We start from the raw sequence: 19,829 nt of genomic DNA, 5'->3' as shown, positions 1-19,829 counted from the left end.
AAAAAAAAAAAAAAAAAAAAAAAAAAGCAGGAAGCCAGGCAGACTTGTTTGCTACCTGATGGCCCTCCAAGGGGAAAACAGACATTAAACAAATAATTACATACGTACAAGAAGAGTGTTTTGAAAAGGTCCTGTAGGGGCAGTCAGCACGGCTCTCAGGACACCCTGGGAGGTAACCTGGGGCTGGAGTAGGGTCAGGAAAGGCCTCTGGTAGGAGGTAGGAAGTGATGTTTAGTGAGGTCTAGGGGATTTGAAAAAACATTTCCCAGAGGTTGAAAAGAACATGGCATTACACGCTAGTAGGAAAGACAGCATGGGTCAGGATCCACACTGAATGAGGGGCTGTGGGTTCACCGAATGAGAATCAGTGACCAGAAGGACTCTGAGAAGGTTGCTTGAGCAAGACTTGTGAAATAGATGGAAGAGGCTGAATAGGGTTCAGATATTGTTTAATTCTCCTCTCTCTTCCCAAGGAAGCAGTCATCTCCTGTTTTGTTTTGTTTTTTTTTTTAAATAAGAAAAACAAACTTTATCTGTTAATTAATTACTACAGGTTAGGAACTTACACAGATACAAGCTGTTTTTCCAGTGGATAAGGGAGGAGAAAGAGTCGAGAGGACTAGCTAAGGTTTGCCATGAAGTACCTGGCAGAGCTGATCTGAACAACCTTCTACTATTTCTCTCCGTCAAAACCCATCCAAGCCTTGTTTTGACAGCAATCATATACAACTTGGGGAAGTGGTAGAGTTGCTTGGACTGAGGAATCAGAAATACCACCGTGGGCAGAGATGTCCTAGGTGGGTGGACACTATCAAGCAGAAGGCTAAAGGGTGGAGTAGTGGGGTGTACGGAAGTGGCTTAAGGGGTGCTAGAGGCGTGCACTTCTGGGAGGTGCCCCGTGCTAACTAACCACTATCCGGCCCAGCCAGTTAATCATTTCCTGACCTTTCCTTTGCTGCCCCAAGGATTGCCACATTGTTCTTCCCTCTCCACGTTCTTGCCAGGGGATGAAGGAAAGAAGCCCCTTTACCAGGTTAACCACCACCAACCAACCAAAGAAAGCAAGCCCAACTTGGGAGGCTTGATTTGTGGGAGCCCCAGATATCCTCAAGGCAGAGACTGAGGTTGCAGGCGTTCTACCTCTAGACGCTGGTCCTGTCTTCACTTCTTTCTAGAGAGAGATTTGAAGCGGGGGGTCCAATCTTCCCAAAGCAAATTATACTCTAGGTTTCACTGGCTGTAAAAAAGGGGACCGTAGCAGCAGCTTGAGAGGGTGTTTTGAGGATTAAATGAGGTGTGGTATGCAAAGTGCCTGGCTGGGAGCCAGGTGGGTTTCTAACAAATGGTACACTGCCTCTTTTTATTACCTAGCACCCGCGACCTTGTACAGCAAACTGGATTGTTATTTCATTCAACTTCAAGAGGTATAGCTATGAAAATACCCACAAGGGGCAGGAGATAACTGTGAGTCATAACGACATGGTGTGGACCCGGGAACACAGGTGTTCCGGTGGGCCCAGCCGTGCAGTAACCAGGTGACACACTCAGGCCAGAGTCCAGAACTCAGAACAGTTCCAGACCGCGCCTGCTACCGGGAGAACACGAAGTCAGGACTGTTCTGGGCTCTTTGCAGCCGGCTGGGTCATCGAGGGCCACGCCCCAAAAGTCTATTTCTTCCTGTGTAAAATGGGGCTGAAGCACGTCGGTGTGAGTGGTTTTCATTTTCCACACTCTTTGCGGTGTGGTCACATTTTCTACCTCGCTGTTGTAGTCAACTCACTGCAGTAGAAGCAGCGGTTCCGACCGTTCTGCCCCGGATGAGTACCCACACTTGTCCGGGTCCCAAGAATCGGCTGCCGCAGCCGGGGGCAGTCAGAGTTCGGAAAGTCACTTCACATCCCTGTAGGACTTTACACTAGCTGCTAGCACTGGATGAGCACCAATGCCCCGCCCACTGACTGATGTGGGGGCGGGGCCCGGCCTGGCCTGGGGGCGTAACCATCGGGGTGGGCGGGGCCACCCGAGAAGGCGGAAGCCTACTGTCTCTGGGCGGCGGCAGAACCAGGAGTCCGGATTTCCACGTTCCCTGGAGCGGGGCGCCGGGAGACGGCGGATGGCAAAACCCGGCGCCCGGAAGCCCTTGCTTTCTTTGACGCAAAGGCTCGGGACCCAGAAGCCGCCGTGTGCCCAGTGCCGGGTCAGAAGCGACCCCAGACGGAGCCTCTGAAGTCCCTCCGCCCTAGAGCCTCGGCCGTCTCCGCCGCCGTCCTCGTGGCCATGGAGTGTCCGCACCTCAGCTCCAGCGTCTGCATCGCCCCGGACTCAGCCAAGTTCCCCAACGGCTCCCCGTCGTCCTGGTGCTGCAGCGGTGAGTGCGGCTCTGGGGCTGGCCGGCCGCGCACCCGAGGTCCCGGCTCCGGCCCGGGCCTTGCCGTCGAAGGGCCGCGGGTGCGGGGGCAGCGCGCGGCCTCCGGGAGGGGGAAGCTGGGGGAAGCGAGCGGGCCCGGCGCGCGGGGCGAGGGGACGCGGCGCGGCGCGGCGGGCGCGGTGGCGGCTCCTTTGTTTCGCGCGGCCCGACGGCCGGGCCGGCTGAAGAGAGGCCCGCGGGGGCCTGAGGCGAGCGCGCAGCGGCGGGATGACGCGTTGGCTCGCACCCAAAGGCTCCGCGAACCTAAGGGCCGGCCCTGCGCGCGGCCGCACGTGTGGCGGGGTCGGCCTCGCGGTCCCCCGTGGGCCGGACAGGCAAAGCGCCGCTCTGCGGCCGCAGCTTTGTCTGGACTGCCGGCGCGCGAGCCCCGTTGGGCTGCGTTGCCTCGGGTTCCCACAGGCTCCTGCCTCCCCCCGCAGCCCCTGAGCGGACGGCGCTGGGGGCTGCTCACCTCGGAGTCTCGCCTCAGCCCGTGAGGGTGAAGTTTGAAAACAGGCTGAGGGTTCCGAAAGCTCCGGAGAAGGCAGCCAACAGCTGCTTTGGAGGGGCGGCTCGAGCTTGGTTTTTATTTTTTATTTTTTATTTTTATTTTTGCCTTTCGAAGATTGTTCCGAGGCAGTCTTTCTGGCTGGCCGGGATTTCGTTGGGAATTCCCGAGTGCGTGTAAGACACTTCGTAGGTTTATGTGATGCCTTCGAGTTGCTTAAACGTTAACTCCTTCTGCCTTCTCGGAAGCCCCGGTGCCCCCTCATTGTCTGCCCGGACTTAAGGTCGGACGGGCCACCCGGCTTTGATTACTTCCTGGTAGGGCCCTGGTGCCGACGCTGGTCTTTGTTTATGAGCTTTAAGATTATCACTGGCAGCTTGGGCTGTAGTGTAAAATGTGAATCGCGTGCATCAGAAATCAAGTTCATCTGCAAGGCTGAAAAGACAGTGGGACGATTCAGCAGAGTGGTCTTTCATCCTGGGTTGGATTGGAGCTTGGAAGGTAGTTTAGGGACTGCTTTAATACTTTTGACATACTACTACTCCAAAGGTGATTATATTCTTGAAGCAAAAATCTACGGGGTAACACAAAGAAAACTGTCCTCCAGGATAAGGAATAGAAGTAACTGCAGTTTTCTGGAGCTCCAAGACTTGGTGTCTTGCTTACCTTTGTAAAGTCAGGTGTCTTTTTCTATTCTGCATGAAGCCTTTAAAAATTACTAAATTACTAAGTTAAATTACTAAGTTAATTCACAGGACAGTATTGCAGTTCCTTTGGTTTGTGAGACCCGGTCTCTATGATAGCCCAGGGTGACCTAGGATTTATAATTTTCCTGTCTCAGCCCTTGGAGTGCTGGGATTGTAGGCATGTGCTACCTCTTCTGGGTCAATGTTGCAGTTCTTTGTGGGAGTGCAGAACTTGTGTGAATGGGCCTTACCCGACAATACATCTTGAACAGTGAGTCTTGAGCTTGGAACATAACAACAACAACAAGAACAACAGGCCAGTCCATGTGGTCTGTTAGTTAACTAGCTATAGCTGTGGGGCTCTAGTTGAATTTTTTCAAGAGAGATTTGTCACACACACACACTCCCACTAGGAAAAGCTTACACCTCACAAGGAATGGGCACTTCTTGTTCATCTGTAGTCAACTACAGGGATTCCGAGGTGGGTGCATCAACACAAGCCTAATTTTTTTTTCTATGTAAAATCACATCAAACTTAGAAATGGCTTCATTGTGCACATGCATCTAAAAAAAGACAAGAATTATGCAAGTGGCAGGTATCCTGTTGTGAGTCAGTCTTGCCTCCATCAATTAGGGAGTCCACTTAGGGGAAAAGAGACACAACAAATGAAGCCCCTCTTGAGGAATCCAGCACATTAAAATGGAGCATAACTGGGAAACTTGTGCTGAAAACAAGAACAAATTAGTAATGAAGGGTGATTTCTTTACAACGTGCAGCAAATGGCTGCCTCTGACCCTATTTTGGAAGGATGGGTCTAATCACTTGCATTTATAGGACCAATAAAGCTAGTTTCACAACTCTGTGGGTGTTTTTTTCTATCTCAGGCTTATTTCATAATGGCCTCCTATTTTAACCTGTTGGCATCCCTTCATTGGTACAATCAAATGTTATTGTATTAAGCTTGATCTTGTTCTTGCCTGTCTGTAGTTTCAGTAATTAAATGATTGGTAAATCTGTGATTTCTTAACTAACTCATCATCTTGGAGTGTTATGTATTCTGACTTTTATTTTTCTTCAACATGTATGTATGTATGTATGTATATATTTTGTATGTATTATTTTTGGTAGGAGATTAGAAGGGTAGCCAGTGTGTTGAAGTAATGCTCTGACTGGTATTGAGTCTCATACACTCTTACTGAGGAGGGAGAAAATCCCTGTTTTGGCACCTAGACAATAAAAGTAATGCCCCTGCCTTTATATGCAATTATACCCCAGTGAGACAGCCAGACAGATTGCAAAAGACCAGCAGCACAGACTCTAGCAGGCACCACCTCTGTGGACCAGCACTCCTGATTTCCTTGAGTGTGAGTTTCATTATGTCATCCGAAGAAAGAACAGTGCTTTGAATTTACTCACAGGTCTTTGTTAGGATGAGCAAGATTGTGTGTGAAAGTCTGAGAAACTACTGCTTTCTGGTGTCTAAGTAATTTAATGGTATCATAGACTAGTACATTTTTATAAATAGGACTCTGAAAATTAAATGTCTAAGCCCATTAAATGGAGCTCAAACACATTGGCTATATGATGAATTGTTTTACAAGGAGATACAGAACTCAGCAAGATTAGGGGGTAAGAGTAATGATATTTCAGATATTTCAGAACTAACTAGATCTACTTAGCTGTGGAGGGCATTGTGTGTTATGTAATTGTATGCTACATACTTCATACAACTTTTACTTGTAAAACCTCTTTATAATCTGAACATTTTTCAGAATCCTGGGTATTTGTGTGACTTATATCTATTAATATATTAGAAGTTAAAACTAAATATTTACTAATTTAATTATGAGTAACAATAATAAATCTAATACTTATAAATAATTTATGTGAAAAATTTTCAGAATTGGTCTTGAACTCACAGAGATTCACCTGCCTCAACTTCCTGAGTTCTGGGATTAAAGGTGTTTGCCACCACCACTGCCACCACCACCACAGTCATGTTTTTGTAAAGACATCTGGATTGTCACATCTGCTTCTCATTGCAGTCTCTTCAGATATCAAACTTCACATATTATGTTGAAAACTCCATTTTGTGCTCTTGAGAGATCGAAAGGAAACATTCAAATAAAATAGAGCCAGTAGTAGTGGCAGATGCCTTTAGTCTCAGCACTTGGGAGGCAGAGGCAGGCGAATCTCTGGAATTCGAGACTGGTCTGCTCTACAGCAAGTTCCAGGGTAGCCAAGGCTTCACAGTGAAACCCTGTATTGAAAAACAAAAACCCAAACAGAACAACAACAAAACCAAAACAAAGTAATATAGTAGTATCTTTTTCTTTCTATCGATCTTAGTATCATTCATGGAAATACCTTTGACCTTCTGGATCCACTGAAAAGGGACCCCTGAAGTCTGAAGGTTAAAGATCCTACTTTGAGATCTCATAGGCAGAATGGTTAGGGACACCTGCTCTTCCAAACTCACATTACAAAATTAGAGAAATTCATGAAGCTTGCAGTAGGTATTCATTTGTAAATACTTGAGGTTTGAAACACATTAGCTGAGAAACAGATCATGGGGTCTAGTGGTCCCTTGCTCTCAAAGAAGTAGGTCTGTTCTAGTTGGAGAATCAGGAAACTCATGTTTAGAAAATAAATCCATGTAGTAGTTTAAGGTAAATGTTGGAAATAGGGATCTCCAAATAAGGTAAAAGCTGATTTATGCCTGCCTAATTGTGGCTTAGAACATTCTAGTTTTAAATTACAAAAGTTTAAATGAAAACTGGGCCAGTCTCTCAAGCCTTGTGTTCTATGCACACACCAGATGTTATTTTCAGGGCTGGAGGCTTGGGCATTTTTGTAGGTAGAAAGTTTAACTAGTGGCAAAAGACAGGGATAAAACATGAAGTGTTTAAAAAAATATATCCTAAACAGTTCTGTTTTTAAACTAAGGAAAGACAAGTACCTGGAGTTTAGGGGTTTAAAGTGCTGTTGATTTGGAGCTATGTTATAGTTGGGAAGTCATGAAAATTTCTCCCTGATTAATTCTTTAAAGGTTGAGAGAGCCTCTAAATTCCAGTACACTCACCCCTAAATCACTCTATTCAAGAAAAAGGAATGATTGGATTGATCTGCAGTTGTGTTTGGAGGGGTTGTTGGAGATAAACCTGTCTATTTTATCTTTTTTAAAGATTCTTTTAATAGGATGAGGTGCTGACTGGTTCTTTTGTCCATGGCAATAAATTTATAATGTACTGATTAAGAGGTCACCTTGATGGAGTGATGTGTTATTTTGTATCCTATTTCTCTTAGCCTACATTTAAAGAAGACTAGTTTGTCCCTTGGACTAAATTTTCTAAATAGGACCAGTTATTTAGTTTATTGTGGTTGACTACATTAATTACTTTTAAGTAACATTTTGTGCTGTGCTTACTAAATATCCACTGCAGTGCTGTACTCAGTAAATGCTTACTTAATTTTTTTTCACATAGATTATGAAATGGTCTCTGACTTTGAGAATAAATGCAGATGAAGTGAGTTTATTCCCCAGAATGCTTTCCCTAGCCTCCCCCTTCGCAGTATGTTAGCCAGAAAGCTGGATTGTAAGCAGGTGACGACCATTTGTGACCTTGTTAGTACAGAATTTGTAATCTTTAGGTAGTGTAGACTTATAGGTGGGCAGATGGAAAATTAGTTGTCAGTGAGTAGGGTCATTTAAGTCAATGGGTTCATTGATGTTCATACTGATTTGAAGATTAGTACTTGAACTTTGTATTATACTTCTGAAGAATATGAACTATTTCTTAGTAATATTAATGAAGCCTAAGTAAGCCTAATGGAGTTGTCTTTCTAGTCATGCTGGCAGTGTTCTTCTCCACCCCAGCCCCAGTACTTTACGCTGAGTCCTACAGCCTCTAAGTGATTGGTTGTGGATTTGAAAGCCCTGGAACTGTCCACGTGCTCTGTTTGACAAGGCAGAAGCTGAAGGGTTGAGCCAGGTCTGTTTCTTTTGTGATCAGATGTTATTTCCAAGCAACATACCTAGTCTATAAAGAAGATCCTGCATGGCCTAAGCAGAAAGAAAAGTTGGGTTGAGGGAGAAATGAGAACTCTTCATTTTCCTGGAACTCACCTTCAAGATAATTAGAACCATTCTTTACATTGATACCATTAACAGTAAGATTTTATAACATTCTACTTTCCCTCATAGAAATTTATTTAATTTTAAAAATGTGTGTGTGTTTGAAGCACTATCGATTAGAAGATAACATACAGTAATCGGCCCCTTCCTTTCCAGTGATCTACCACATCAGGCTTGGTGCCATGTGCCTTTGCCTGCTGAACCAATTGCAGGCCTCCTCATTGGAATTTATGCAGTTTTCTCCTGCACTGAAATATGAAAGATTTGCTTGTGCTGTTTCAAATTAGACATAGAGATGCTAAAAACTTTATAGTTTTTGTAGGCAGTAAGCAAAATAAAGTGTAGTTAGTAACTAAGTGAGTAGATTCCTGTCTTAACATTTGAGTCCTCTTCTGTTGGAATAATTTACATGTGAATTTTTTCATTTTTTTTTTCTTCTTGAACACTTCCTTCTTGTCTAACATTATCTCTGTTGGGGGGGAAACAGTCCTGATTAAGCTGTAGTTTCAACTTACTTCTATAAATGTTTTGTGTTCAGCCCAGGCTTGAGAAGGGATTTAGTAGGAAGCTTTGCAGTAGAGAATGTGTGCTGTGCAGTCTGTCAGTGTTTGGTTTATTCATATCCTTTTAGATAGGAGAGCAAATGCTCTAGGTGTTTTCATCACGCTTTCGTGGACAGATGGCTGAGGAGGAAGTACTTTGACAGATTCTCAGTGGGGGCTGGTACTTGGAGGGTGTGCTTGTGATGATTGACAGTTGAGAATGCTGAGAATAGAATCAACTATGGTAACAGCTTGTTCATCTTACCTGGATTTGTCTTGTGCCAAGACCTCTCAAGATGCTCTGAGATTTTTATATAACTGTCTGTTTTGGGAATGTAGGTAAGAATAGATATCATTGAGGCTCAAAAGGTATTCACCAAAAAACTGTTCATTGCAGTCTTATCTTGAAATCAATGGCAATTGTTGAATGAATGAACTTTGACTTAGAAGCTTGTAAACATAAACCATCTTTTATAACTAGTATGAGTTTGCAGATGTTATTATCTGTAGTAATTCCAGATGTTTTCTCATCTATTAGTTTTACTGAGTAGGAGGAAAACTGAGAACAATATAAAGTAACATCAAAGCAGTTTGCTAACATTTAATCCTGACTAATTTCATTAACTACCTATCCTTGTAGTTTTTCCTGACTTATAGATTATGAAACTGAGGCAGGGTTAGGAGTTGCTTAAGATGTTCTTAGATATTAAAAGATAGCCCAAAGCTTAAACTCAACCACTCAGACTTTTAACTTGTCTTTTTGAAAGTAAGGTCTTTATTTTGTCATTTAGAAACTTAATGCTTAATAATTTAAGGGTTGGAAACATGTTTGAAATGAGTTCCTTGAAAGATTTTTGCTATGAGAATATGTTTTTAAATTCCACATCTTAAAAATCACTCATTTTAGTTGGCACAAAGGATTGTCTATATAAATGGGAAGAAAATAGCCTTGAAAAGTCATCTTCATTATGCTCAGCTTTTTTTAAATTTTATTTTCTGTAGTCTGAAATTCACCATGCAGATATAACAACCCTTCAATATATGTAGAGAAAAATGCAGTAAGCTTCTGGTTGCTGAAAAACATGTCCTTCAATTGAGTTCTCGTCCCCTTGCTGATTTCATTTTATTTCTAGTACTGGAAATTTTTGGTGGTAGGGGTTTGTGTTCTGTAGAAGAGGGAGAGAGTTCTGAAGCTATGGAATTTTACTTTTGCCTCTGGTAATTCAGAGGTAATCCAAAATCTTTTAGGTAGCCTGCTTATTTAGTTATATTCTAAGATTTTCCAGGTGTATTTCCTATAAAAGATAATTATAGTTTTTAGATTGCAGGTCTTAAAACTCTCCCGTGTGTGTGTTTGTGTGTGTGTGTGTGTGTGTGTGCGCGCGCGCACACACACGTGTGCGAGAGAGAGAGAGAGAGAGAGAGAGAGAGAGAGAGAGAGAGAGAGAGAGAGAGAGAGAGAGAGAGAGAGAGATAGATTGGTAAAACCCATGTGAGCTCAGGAAAGCAGTTTCAGATTTTGAAAACTACTGTCAAAATTAAACTTGGGCTGGGTGCTAGTGTGGTAGTGGCACATGCCTTTAATCCAGTACTCGGGAAGCTGGCTGATTGCTTTGAGTTCCAGGCCAACCTGGTCAATATAGGGAGTTCCAGGACAGCCAGGGATACATAAAGAAATTCTGTATTAAAAAAAGAAAGGGAGAAAAAAAGGGAAAGGAAATTAAACGTGAATATTACAAAATAAGTTTACATTTGCCTTTAGCTGTGTTAGCTGAATATGTCACAATAAATTGTAACTAACTTAATTTTACAATTCTCTTTGATAAGGCAATCAGGTGTTTATTTTTAAGATAAACCAGTGCAAAAGATATCTTTTAAGATATCCTTTAAAAGATGGTATTTTGAATTAGATTTTATCTGCGTTTGGATTGAATAGCTATATCAGTGATGTGTTTTCTATTCTTGAATAGATACTGAATCTTGTTTTTTTCTTTATTGTTGCTGGATTGAAGATAACCTTCCCTGTAGAAATCTGTGTGCCTTTTTATCTTTGACCTGACTTCAAGACTAGCTTTAGGGACTGTTCTTCTACTCTTTTTATCATCCTTGAGAAGAGACTGCTATATTTGTGTAGATTTAATAGAACTAGTTGTAAGATAGTACACTGTTTAGCTTCTTTAAGTCTTTGTCCTTGCTGACTAATCCGAGGTTTCCTTTTTGACTTATTTATTGACTTTTGAGATAGTATCTCAGTCTGGCCTTGATGTGTGGCAGTCCTCTTGCCTCAGCCTCCCAAGTAGCTAGAAGTACAGGTGTGAGCCATCACACCTGGTTGGGATGTTAATACTTTCATAAGTTTTTGAAGAGAAAAATACATTTTTTTAGGAGACAAATTTCTATGATGAAATGTTTCTCTATGGTCATAGATATGCTACAAAAATCTTCTAGTATACTGGGTATTTATAAAAGAACTATATAGGGAGCTGCAGAGATGGCTCAGGTAAGAACATTGGCTATTCTTCCAGAGGATCTTGGTTTGATTCCAGCATCCACATGGCAGCTCTCAACTGTCTCTAACTCTTCCAGGGAATCTGATGCCCTCTTTTGACCTTCCCAGGCACCAGGCATGCATATGATGCACAGATAAACAGGCAGGCAAAAACACCTATACACATGACATAGAGATTTTTAAAAAGTTATTTTATGTGAAGACCATAGAGCAACATTATTATTGATAAAAAAGAATTTTAAATTTTACTGTCATGTAGTAAAATTTGGATTTAGTTGAAATTTGATTTAATTCGAGTTAAGTCTTCATGTGGGTTATTCTGGCTGCTAACAGTGAGCTACATCAGCTTTGTTGTTGTTGTTTTTGTGTGTGTTTTTTGTTTTTTGAACAGGGTTTCTCTATGTGGCCCTTGTTGTCCTAGAACCTGCTCTGTAAATCAGGCTGGCTTTGAACTCAGAAATCTGCCTGCCTCTGCTTCTCTGAGTACTGGGATTAAAGGTATGCAGTAAAGCTACCACTGGGCCCTACATCAGCAATTCTAAGGGAATTGTAATATAACTCACAGATCAAGCCTCACCTGTTGTGTGTGCAGTAGCTACTCAAGTTCAGCATTCGTTATGAGAAATTAGTTTTACAGGCTTACATTCATTGTCTTGAATTATAGATTGTCAGTAGTTTTGTTTGATTGTTTTAGAGCCTCATTAAAAATACTTTTTCAGATCTAAAAATATTTAATGGTATATATTTTGGAAGATTGTCAGATTTGAAGTTGTATCTCTTTCATTTAAATTAAATTAAAAAAATAAAAAGTAGAACCTTTGTTTTTTGTTCAGTAATAATGGCTATTTTAAAAAAATTAAAGTAGTTAATACTTGTGGAGTTTGCAGGTGACTGTTTAATAGAATTCGGAGGACTGGAGAGATCACTCTGAAGACCCACATGTTCTCAGCCCACAGCACAGGACTCACAGCAGCCAGAATCTTCAGCTCCAGGGGATCTGATGCCCCCTTCTGGACTCTGATGATACCTGAATTCTCAAGAGCACAATCACATGCAAATAATTAAAAATACAAATCTTTACCAAAAAAAAAAAGAAAGAAAGAAAAGAAAAGAAAAAAAGAATGTTGTAAATCTCATTTGGGATTATTTAAATAAATACATGCCAAATTTGTATTTTTTTCTATTTTTCTATTGACAGTCTCATTAGTTTTAAAACAATAAAATTTCCCATCCTAGCTAGCAGTAAATGTTAGGATGGGAATTTTTTCCCCACTTTGTGCTTTAGTACTAACCTTTATTACAAAATCAAAAGAAACTAGAAAGAAATGTAAAATGTGGGTGTTAAACTAGTTGTTCTCTGAAGAAAGTTTTACACTAAGAGGTCTGTAGATCTCAGGGCCTGGATAGATGGGTCAGAGGTTAAGAGTACTTGTTTTTCTAGAAGAACTGTGTTTGATTCCCAAAACCTACGTGTGGCTCACAACCATCCTAACTCCAGTTCCAAGGGATCCAATGCCTGCTGGCCTCTACAGATGAACATGTTGCAGAGACATATATGCAGGCAAAAAACACCTACATACAAAACCCAAATATTTTAAAAATGAGGTCTGTAAATATAATTATTTTTACTTATAGGAGGAAGTGCTTCCTTAATGTATACAAGTTTTTCTTGACAGTTTGTGTACTTGTTCTTGTTTTGAAAAAATAATGTATAGTGCTCATAATGTCTTATTTCTTTTAAAATATCATTACTTTTTAACTGTATATTTTTCTTGTTTAGATTGTTGGCAGAGGCATAGAATTTTTGCATCAGTTCTTGCTATAAATACATGGAAATATGTATTCACACTAGATTTTCTTAAGTGATTCATGGCTTTTGTTTTCATTCTCTATATAATCAGCTTCTAGGGGAAGTTATTTTTGAAACAATATTAAACTCTTAGTAATTTGTATGTTGCTATTTGTGTCTAGTTTCCCACACAGGAAAGTATCTTATTCTGATTGTGATTTAATGATATATTGTGGCTTTAATGGTTATTGGTTTCCATTTAGATAGAGACACCGTGCAGGATTTAAGTTGAAGACTGGCAAAGTAGAAACAATTTGAGAGATTTTTGTTTCCCCAAATAGGTCTGAACAAGTCTGAGTTTGTCATAGAAGGAGTAATAACAGGAATGTTTAGCATGTTACAGTTTTGAGAATGTGGTTTCATACATTATTTTATATGATGTTGAAAACTGATTTTAGATGTTCTCTTAAAAATAGAGTAAAATACTTGAGCCATTTGGGCATTGAGCCTTCTGGATCAGTTTGCCTTGCTGCGTGGGAGTCACCAGGACCAGATGTCCTCTCTTTTCCATCTCTGTAGGTATCAGGATCTTTTAACACATAGATGATAAATTTTGGTTAGCTTTGAAATTACATTTGCTATAGTAGAGAAGGACAAATTAGTGTAAAAGTAATAGGAGTTGAATAGGTGGCCTGGTCCCAAATGATAAACTGCTATTTAAATTTTATGTTTTGTAATAGATTTCAGTGCCCCGCTTCCATCATCTCCCCACAGTGGTTGGGATCTGACTCAGGCTCTTGTGCACAGTAGACAAGCATTCTACCGGAGTTCTGACAATTTTTTAAATTAAAATATGATTTGGGCAAGTTCATGAGTTGATAGGACTGTTTTACCCCTTAAAGCTTAATTCATGGGGCTGGAGAGATGGCTCAGTGGCTAAGAGCACTGGCTGCTCTTCCAGAGGTCATGACTTCAGTTCCCAGCATCTACATGGTGGCTCACAACCATCTATAAAGGGATTTGATGCCCCTTTCTGGCATGCAGGTGTACATGCACCAGAGCATTCATACATTAAAAGAATGTTTTTAGAAAAGTAATGGGTATATACATAGTTGTTTTTTAGTAAAACCAAAGGTCTTTGAATAGAAAAGCAATTTCCTTCTCTACTCTCAGGCCTATAGCCATTTTTCAGATCTGCTTAGTGTGAATGCTCTCATAATTACCTGAGTACTTGTCACAACACAGTTACAAATTTATCATTTTGAGGCTTTATTCCTTACCCACTTTCTATGCATTTACCCTGCTCTTGCCTGTCTTTACTTCCTAACTGTTGCTGTTAGTAACCTGATGCTTTTTTAGTTACCTCTTTTATGTACATCCTTTTATTTTTTTGCCTTGGTATTCTTTAAAAAAAAAAAGATTTATTTTATTTATTTATTTAATATAAGTACACTGTAGCTGTCTTCAGTGGAAGGCATCAGGTCTCATTACAGATGGTTGTGAGCCACCATGTGGTTGCTGGGATTTGAACTCAGGACCTCTAAAAGATCAGTCAGTGCTCTTAACCACTGAGCCATCTCTCCAGCCCCATTGCCTTGGTATTCTTGAAGATTCAAAATGTTGTATCTTGGCATGCATGCTTTTTTTTTTTTAATTCTTGAAGATTCAAAATGTCATATCTTGGCATGCATGCTTTTTTTTTTTAAAATTTGTGATAATACTAAAGAGATTTAAATTTTTTTATTATTACTGTGTGTGTATGATGTGGGGAGGTGCCTGTGTGTGGAGGTCAGAGGACATTTGTGGACTCAGTTTTTTCCTTCCACCTTTATGTAGGTTTCAGGGGTATAACTCAGTTTCCAGATTTGTGCAGCAAGTGCTTTCACCTTCTGAACCATCTTGGTGACTCTCAGCAGGCTTTAAATCTCACACCTTATGCGTTTATACCTTACATACTTATATAGGTATAACTTAGGTATAAAATTTCATATCACCCTTATCTAGACTTGCCGATTGTTAGGATTTTACCTCATTTCTATTGCCTTTATCACTTTTCCATAGGTACCCTCTGTTTATTTACTCTACCTACCCCTGAATAATTTGTATATGTAATGTTCCATTTTCATAGTTTTAAAAAATAAGTACAAGGGCCCTCTTTGCAGTAAGCATAGGCTATTATAATAGTATAATATACATTTTGTATCCAGATTTCTTCAGTTGTCCATATGTGTGCTTTGTATTGTTACTTCCACATTCTCTCTGCCTTCCCATTACCCTAGATAAAAATCTAGGAACATGTGTTACTTGTAGTTGTTGTAGCTATATCTCTTTCATATGAAATAGTTCTTTTACCCTTTTTTGAAGAACTCTAGTTTGCCTGTCTTACAAAATACTACTAATTGTGATATTCTATCCTAGATAGATATAGTAGATATACTTGCTACTATATCTAGCAAGTACTACTTGCTCATGCTAGGCAAGTACTATACTACTGGGATTCACCAATCTTTTTTGAAGTGTGTGTGTGTGTGTGTGTGTGTGTGTGTGTGTGTCTGTATAAAATTAGATTTATTCACAGTTAATGAGTGTATGTGTAGGACCTGATCAAGATCAAGATCAAGCCTGCCAAAATCCCAGCATGGATAGATAAAGGCCTCATAAAGACCAACCACTAGCAGAGGAGTCCTTGGCAACTAAAGGCTGCTGGAGGAGGGAACTCAATTTTCTTAATGAATGCATCCCTTGATTGCTCCTGTAGATAGTCCTATGCCCATGGACTGGTAGCACTAACACACACACACATGCACATATGTGTGCACACACACACTCTCTCTCTAAGACATGTATGGATATCAGAAGATTCAGCAACTTTACCCACTGAACCACTTTATTGGACCTACCCCTGGTTAAAGAAAGGAAGAAAGGAAAAAAGAAAGAAGCAAAGGAAGGAAGGAAGGGTCAGTGTGTGTGTGTGTGTGTGTGTGTGTGTGTGTGTGTGTGTGTATGTTTTTACACACACATATAATCAGTCCTTGGTATTGTGAATATGTGCCACCTGTCTGGCTCATTGATTGTTCTTGACTTGTTATCACTAGGATGGACTCAAGATGGTGGTTTTCTAGCTAATACGTCTTCCACATGTGTTGGTTGGTATTCTGTGAGGAAGAGTTTTTCTTTTTCTCTTAATTGATTATACATTTGCTTACCTATCATAACACAGGCATAGATTTTCATTTATTTGGTGATACTGTTATCATTATTTATTTTGAAACTCAACTTGTCTTAAATTTGGCCATTGGGAGCCTCCTTAATCTGTAAATTTGATATGTTCTTTTGGGTCTTTTCTGTCTGCTACCACATGATGTTCCATGCATGCTTTGTACCCAGCTTACCCCAGCCTTGGTAACAGTCATTTCTGAAAGAAGCCCTCATTTGTTTTGGTTGGGAGTAATGTTTATAAACTAAGATCTCTGAGCCGAAAGATCTAAGTAAGAAGTATGAATAGATATGTCTACCACTGTTGGTGTATGTGTTTGTATTTGTATGACCATGAGTTCCTATTGGTATCCATGATTTCTTTCAACACCAAAGGCTGACCCCTGTCCCTTCTATATTTGCTGCATATATTCAATACTGATAATCTGGTTCTCATCGCCTATAGCATGTATACTCACTTGCTTAATTCTATAAGAGGAGAAAGTAGTTCTGGAATTGCTAGCCCATACCATTGCAAAAGGTATTCTGGTAATTAGAGTTCATCATTTACTCATGGTTGATTTTTGTCTGTACATGAGCAATAAATAAAGCAGTTTGTTCAAAGTTGGAATTAGTCATCTTTCTCTTTCCATACACTTAATTGAAATATAGCTTGGCTCATTTGTGTGTATTTGGCTTTTATTTTTAGATCTTCCACCTGATCTTTGCTGCTTTTATTTCATATTTTGAGTACCTAGACCACTAACGGTTTTAAAGGTTAAAATTTTATAAAAAGCTATTCTAAGTAAGAATTGTCAGCCAGGTTAGTCAGCAAACTATATATACTTTCTGTATATTTTTTTTTATCATTTAATATTGTATCTTATATATCTGTCCATGTTGGTAGAAATATTTTTCCTTTGTGTTTGTGTGTGTGTATGTGTGTGTATATGTGTGTATGTATGTACATATGTGTCTGTGCTTTTTATGTGTGGAGGCTAGAGATCAATGTTAGGTGTTTTCCTTTAATACTTCCCATCTTATATTTTAATTACATTATTATTTTTTTCTGTAAGTCACAGAATAACTTTTGGGGATAGTTTTCTTCTTCCACTGTGGGTTCCAGGGATTGAGCTTAGATCATCAGGTTAAACCTGCTTAACAATTTTGGCAGCCCACCACCTTATTTTGTGAGACATCTTTTGTTGAACTTGAAGCTCAATGATTCAGCTGAACTAGCTGGCCAGTGAGTTCCAGAGACCTCCTATTTCTGCTGCCACCTTCCAAGTGCCAAGATTACAAGCAGACTCCATTGTGTCCAGCTGTTGCTGCTTTTGTTATTGTTGTTTTTGTTTGTTTTTTCAAGACAGGTTTCTTTTTGTAGCAGTGACTGTCCTGAAACTAGCTCTGTAGACCAGGCTGGCCTCAAACCCAAGAGATCCACCTGCCTCTGCCTCCCTAGTGTTTGGATTAAAAGTGTGCACCACCACCACCTGGCCATGCCCAGTTTTGTAAAATGTGGATTCTGGTGTTAAAATTCAGATCCTCATGCTTGAGAGAAAGTATTTTACTGGCTGAGCCATTTCCTGGGCCTCATTCCCTGTCTTCTTTGTTCTCTTCATTCTTCTATCATCTATCTGCTTATCTGTTTGCTCATCTGTCTATCTGTCTATCAATCTATCACTTTCTAGTGTATTCCATTTGAGTGTGTCACAGTTAATTGCAGCTGGTCTCTCAGGTGTGAAAATGTAGGTTTAGAGTATTTTGTAGTTAATAATGCTACAAACTAACAGCTTTATACACAAAGTTATTATTATTACTATTACTATTTTTAGGTACCTTGTGGGATGAATAAATATTTAATTTTTTGTGTGAGTAGTAATGGATAAAAGATTTTATAATAATATAACAGTGTTTGCCTATCCTGTTTTCATTTCCTGAGGTTTTACTAAAATAAAATAGTCAAGGCTATTGAAATAATGCTTTGTTGAAATTATTTTTCTGACTGGAAAGCCTTGAAATCGGTAGGAAGTTGCCTTGGAAACATTCTTAGTTAAGAAATAACTACTCACATGGTTTGGGTCAAGGTTCATGTTGAGCAGTGGACTGTTCCTAATATATATTCTTATCAGTGCTGTTTCACCCTACCAGACCGCTGAGTGCCAGCTGTTTGGTGAAACTTCTTTTAATTTATATTAGGTTTCTCTGTTTTGCCTGTTACCTTGTGCTTCTTCAGGATTACAGAGTGACTGTAGTACAAGATAGTTTTGCATAGGCTAGAAATAAAGATATCAACTTCTAGAAATGATGCTGATCCTCGGGGGCATGGTGTCTTAGAGTTTGAGAAATGCCCCAGTCCTCTGAGATGATTGATAGATGACCTCAGGTCTCCTTCTGACTCACATGCAGTGAAATAGGAGGGAAACCTGCTGCATTGCTGGTTACCCAGGCAAAAGGCTGGTAGCATAGCTTCTCACTGAGACTGACAGGAGTGGGCTACATATATATGCTGAGGTAGATGATCTCAGTTTAGGGTGGCCAGAGCTCTCAAAGCAGATCTCCTCTGCCTCTGAGAAGTCTTCAGTTTCTGTGTATGAATCATTCAGTCTTAAAGTTTTCTGTGTATGACATGGGAAAAGCTTGAAGGTGGGTCAGAACAGTGTCAAGTGTCTAATGCCTCTAAGGAAGTTGCTCTTAAAGGAGACTCAGATGATAAGGAAAAACTGGACTATCTAGAGTAGAAGTTAAAGCTGCTGGTCCAGAAAAGTTGGTAACCATATCTTAAATCTGTGTGACTTGAAATCATTCCTATTCACTTCTTTGCTAAAATTAGTTAGAAATTAAAAACATTTTGAAATGACTTGACCTATAACCCCTAATAGATGTTGAAATATAGTACAGACCATATTAAGAAGCTGGGTGTGGTAGCTCATGCTTCCAGTTTCAGCCTGTAGGAAGGCTAATGCAGGAGGTCTGAGTTAAGAGGCCTGCCGAAAGACTCTGTCTCAAACAAGAAAAAACAAACTTTATCCTATTTTTTAGTCTGAACTTTGACATTTCCATTCGTTGGCATATTGATAATGTGTATTAACAGTGTATTAAGAATAATAGTTACTAGGCTGGAGAGATGGCTCAGAAGATAAGGTGCCTGTCACACAATCATGAGGCTATGAGTTCAGCACCCACATAAAAGTTGTGTGTGGCCATGCTGAAGTTTTAGTATTGAGGAGCTGGGGTGGGCCTGAGGCAAAGTAAGTCAATGGTGCTCACCAGCTAACCACCTTTACCAAATTGGTTAGCTCCAGGTTCAGTGGAGACCCTATATTAAAAAATGAGATGGAAGGGCTGGAACATGGCTTAGTGGTTAAGAGTGCTTGCTGCTCTTCCAGAGAACTGGAATTTGGTTCCCAGCACTAATGTTAGAGAACACTACTATCTGTAAGTCCAGCTTTAGGTTATTGAATACCTTTTTCTGACCACTGTGGGATCCCTCACATATATGGGGTGTGTGTGTTTGCTGCACATATACATTCCTACACAAATTTTAAAAAAATCATTGAGCCCTACAAGTGAACATGGTATGTATATACCCCACCCACCACATCATAAACAGCATATATACAAAGGTATATATTTCAGTGGATTATATTGGTGAACCAAGATCTAGTGTTTGTTCCACATACCTCTTGAGTTTGCTGTATTTCAGTGGTTCTGGTACTTGAGTTCCTTCAGCCCTTACGTGTTCATAACATGAATGGTTACCTGTGTGCATGTTGTGCACCACATGCATACCTGGTGCCAAAAGAGGATGTTGGATCCCTGGAGTTAGGGATGGTTATGAGCCACCATGTGGGTGTTGGGAACAAAACTCCATCCTCTGCAAGAGCAGCATCAAGTGCTCTTACCAGCTGAGCCATCTCTCCAGCCTCAGTACTTAAATGTTTTATCCAATTAGCATCTTATTGAGGTGTTTAAATATCTTTATATTATCTCTCAAAATGTGCTTCTAGATGTAGTTTAGTTTCCTAAAGTATTTTGCTAGACATAAATGATTTTA

The 19,829-nt window shown here is 40.2% G+C and overlaps 1 protein-coding gene across 1 annotated transcript in view; it reads left to right on the top strand.

Moving 5' to 3' along the window:
- Nucleotides 1-1,196: 1,196 nt before the first annotated feature.
- Usp3 (ubiquitin specific peptidase 3) overlaps nucleotides 1,197-19,829 on the top strand; it is a 72,219-nt gene continuing 53,586 nt past the window's right edge. Inside the window, exon 1 of the mRNA XM_029543585.1 lies at nucleotides 1,197-2,368. Within this exon, the coding sequence (XP_029399445.1) occupies nucleotides 2,278-2,368 (91 nt within the window). The 5' untranslated portion in view covers nucleotides 1,197-2,277. The remainder of the gene's footprint in view (nucleotides 2,369-19,829) is intronic.

The sequence above is a fragment of the Mus pahari genome, chromosome 10 (assembly GCF_900095145.1).
Source record: "Mus pahari chromosome 10, PAHARI_EIJ_v1.1, whole genome shotgun sequence".
NCBI classification, from domain to species: domain Eukaryota; kingdom Metazoa; phylum Chordata; class Mammalia; order Rodentia; family Muridae; genus Mus; species Mus pahari.
The sequence above is the reverse complement of the archived record's forward strand: the minus strand, read 5'-3'. Positions and strand labels throughout refer to the sequence as shown.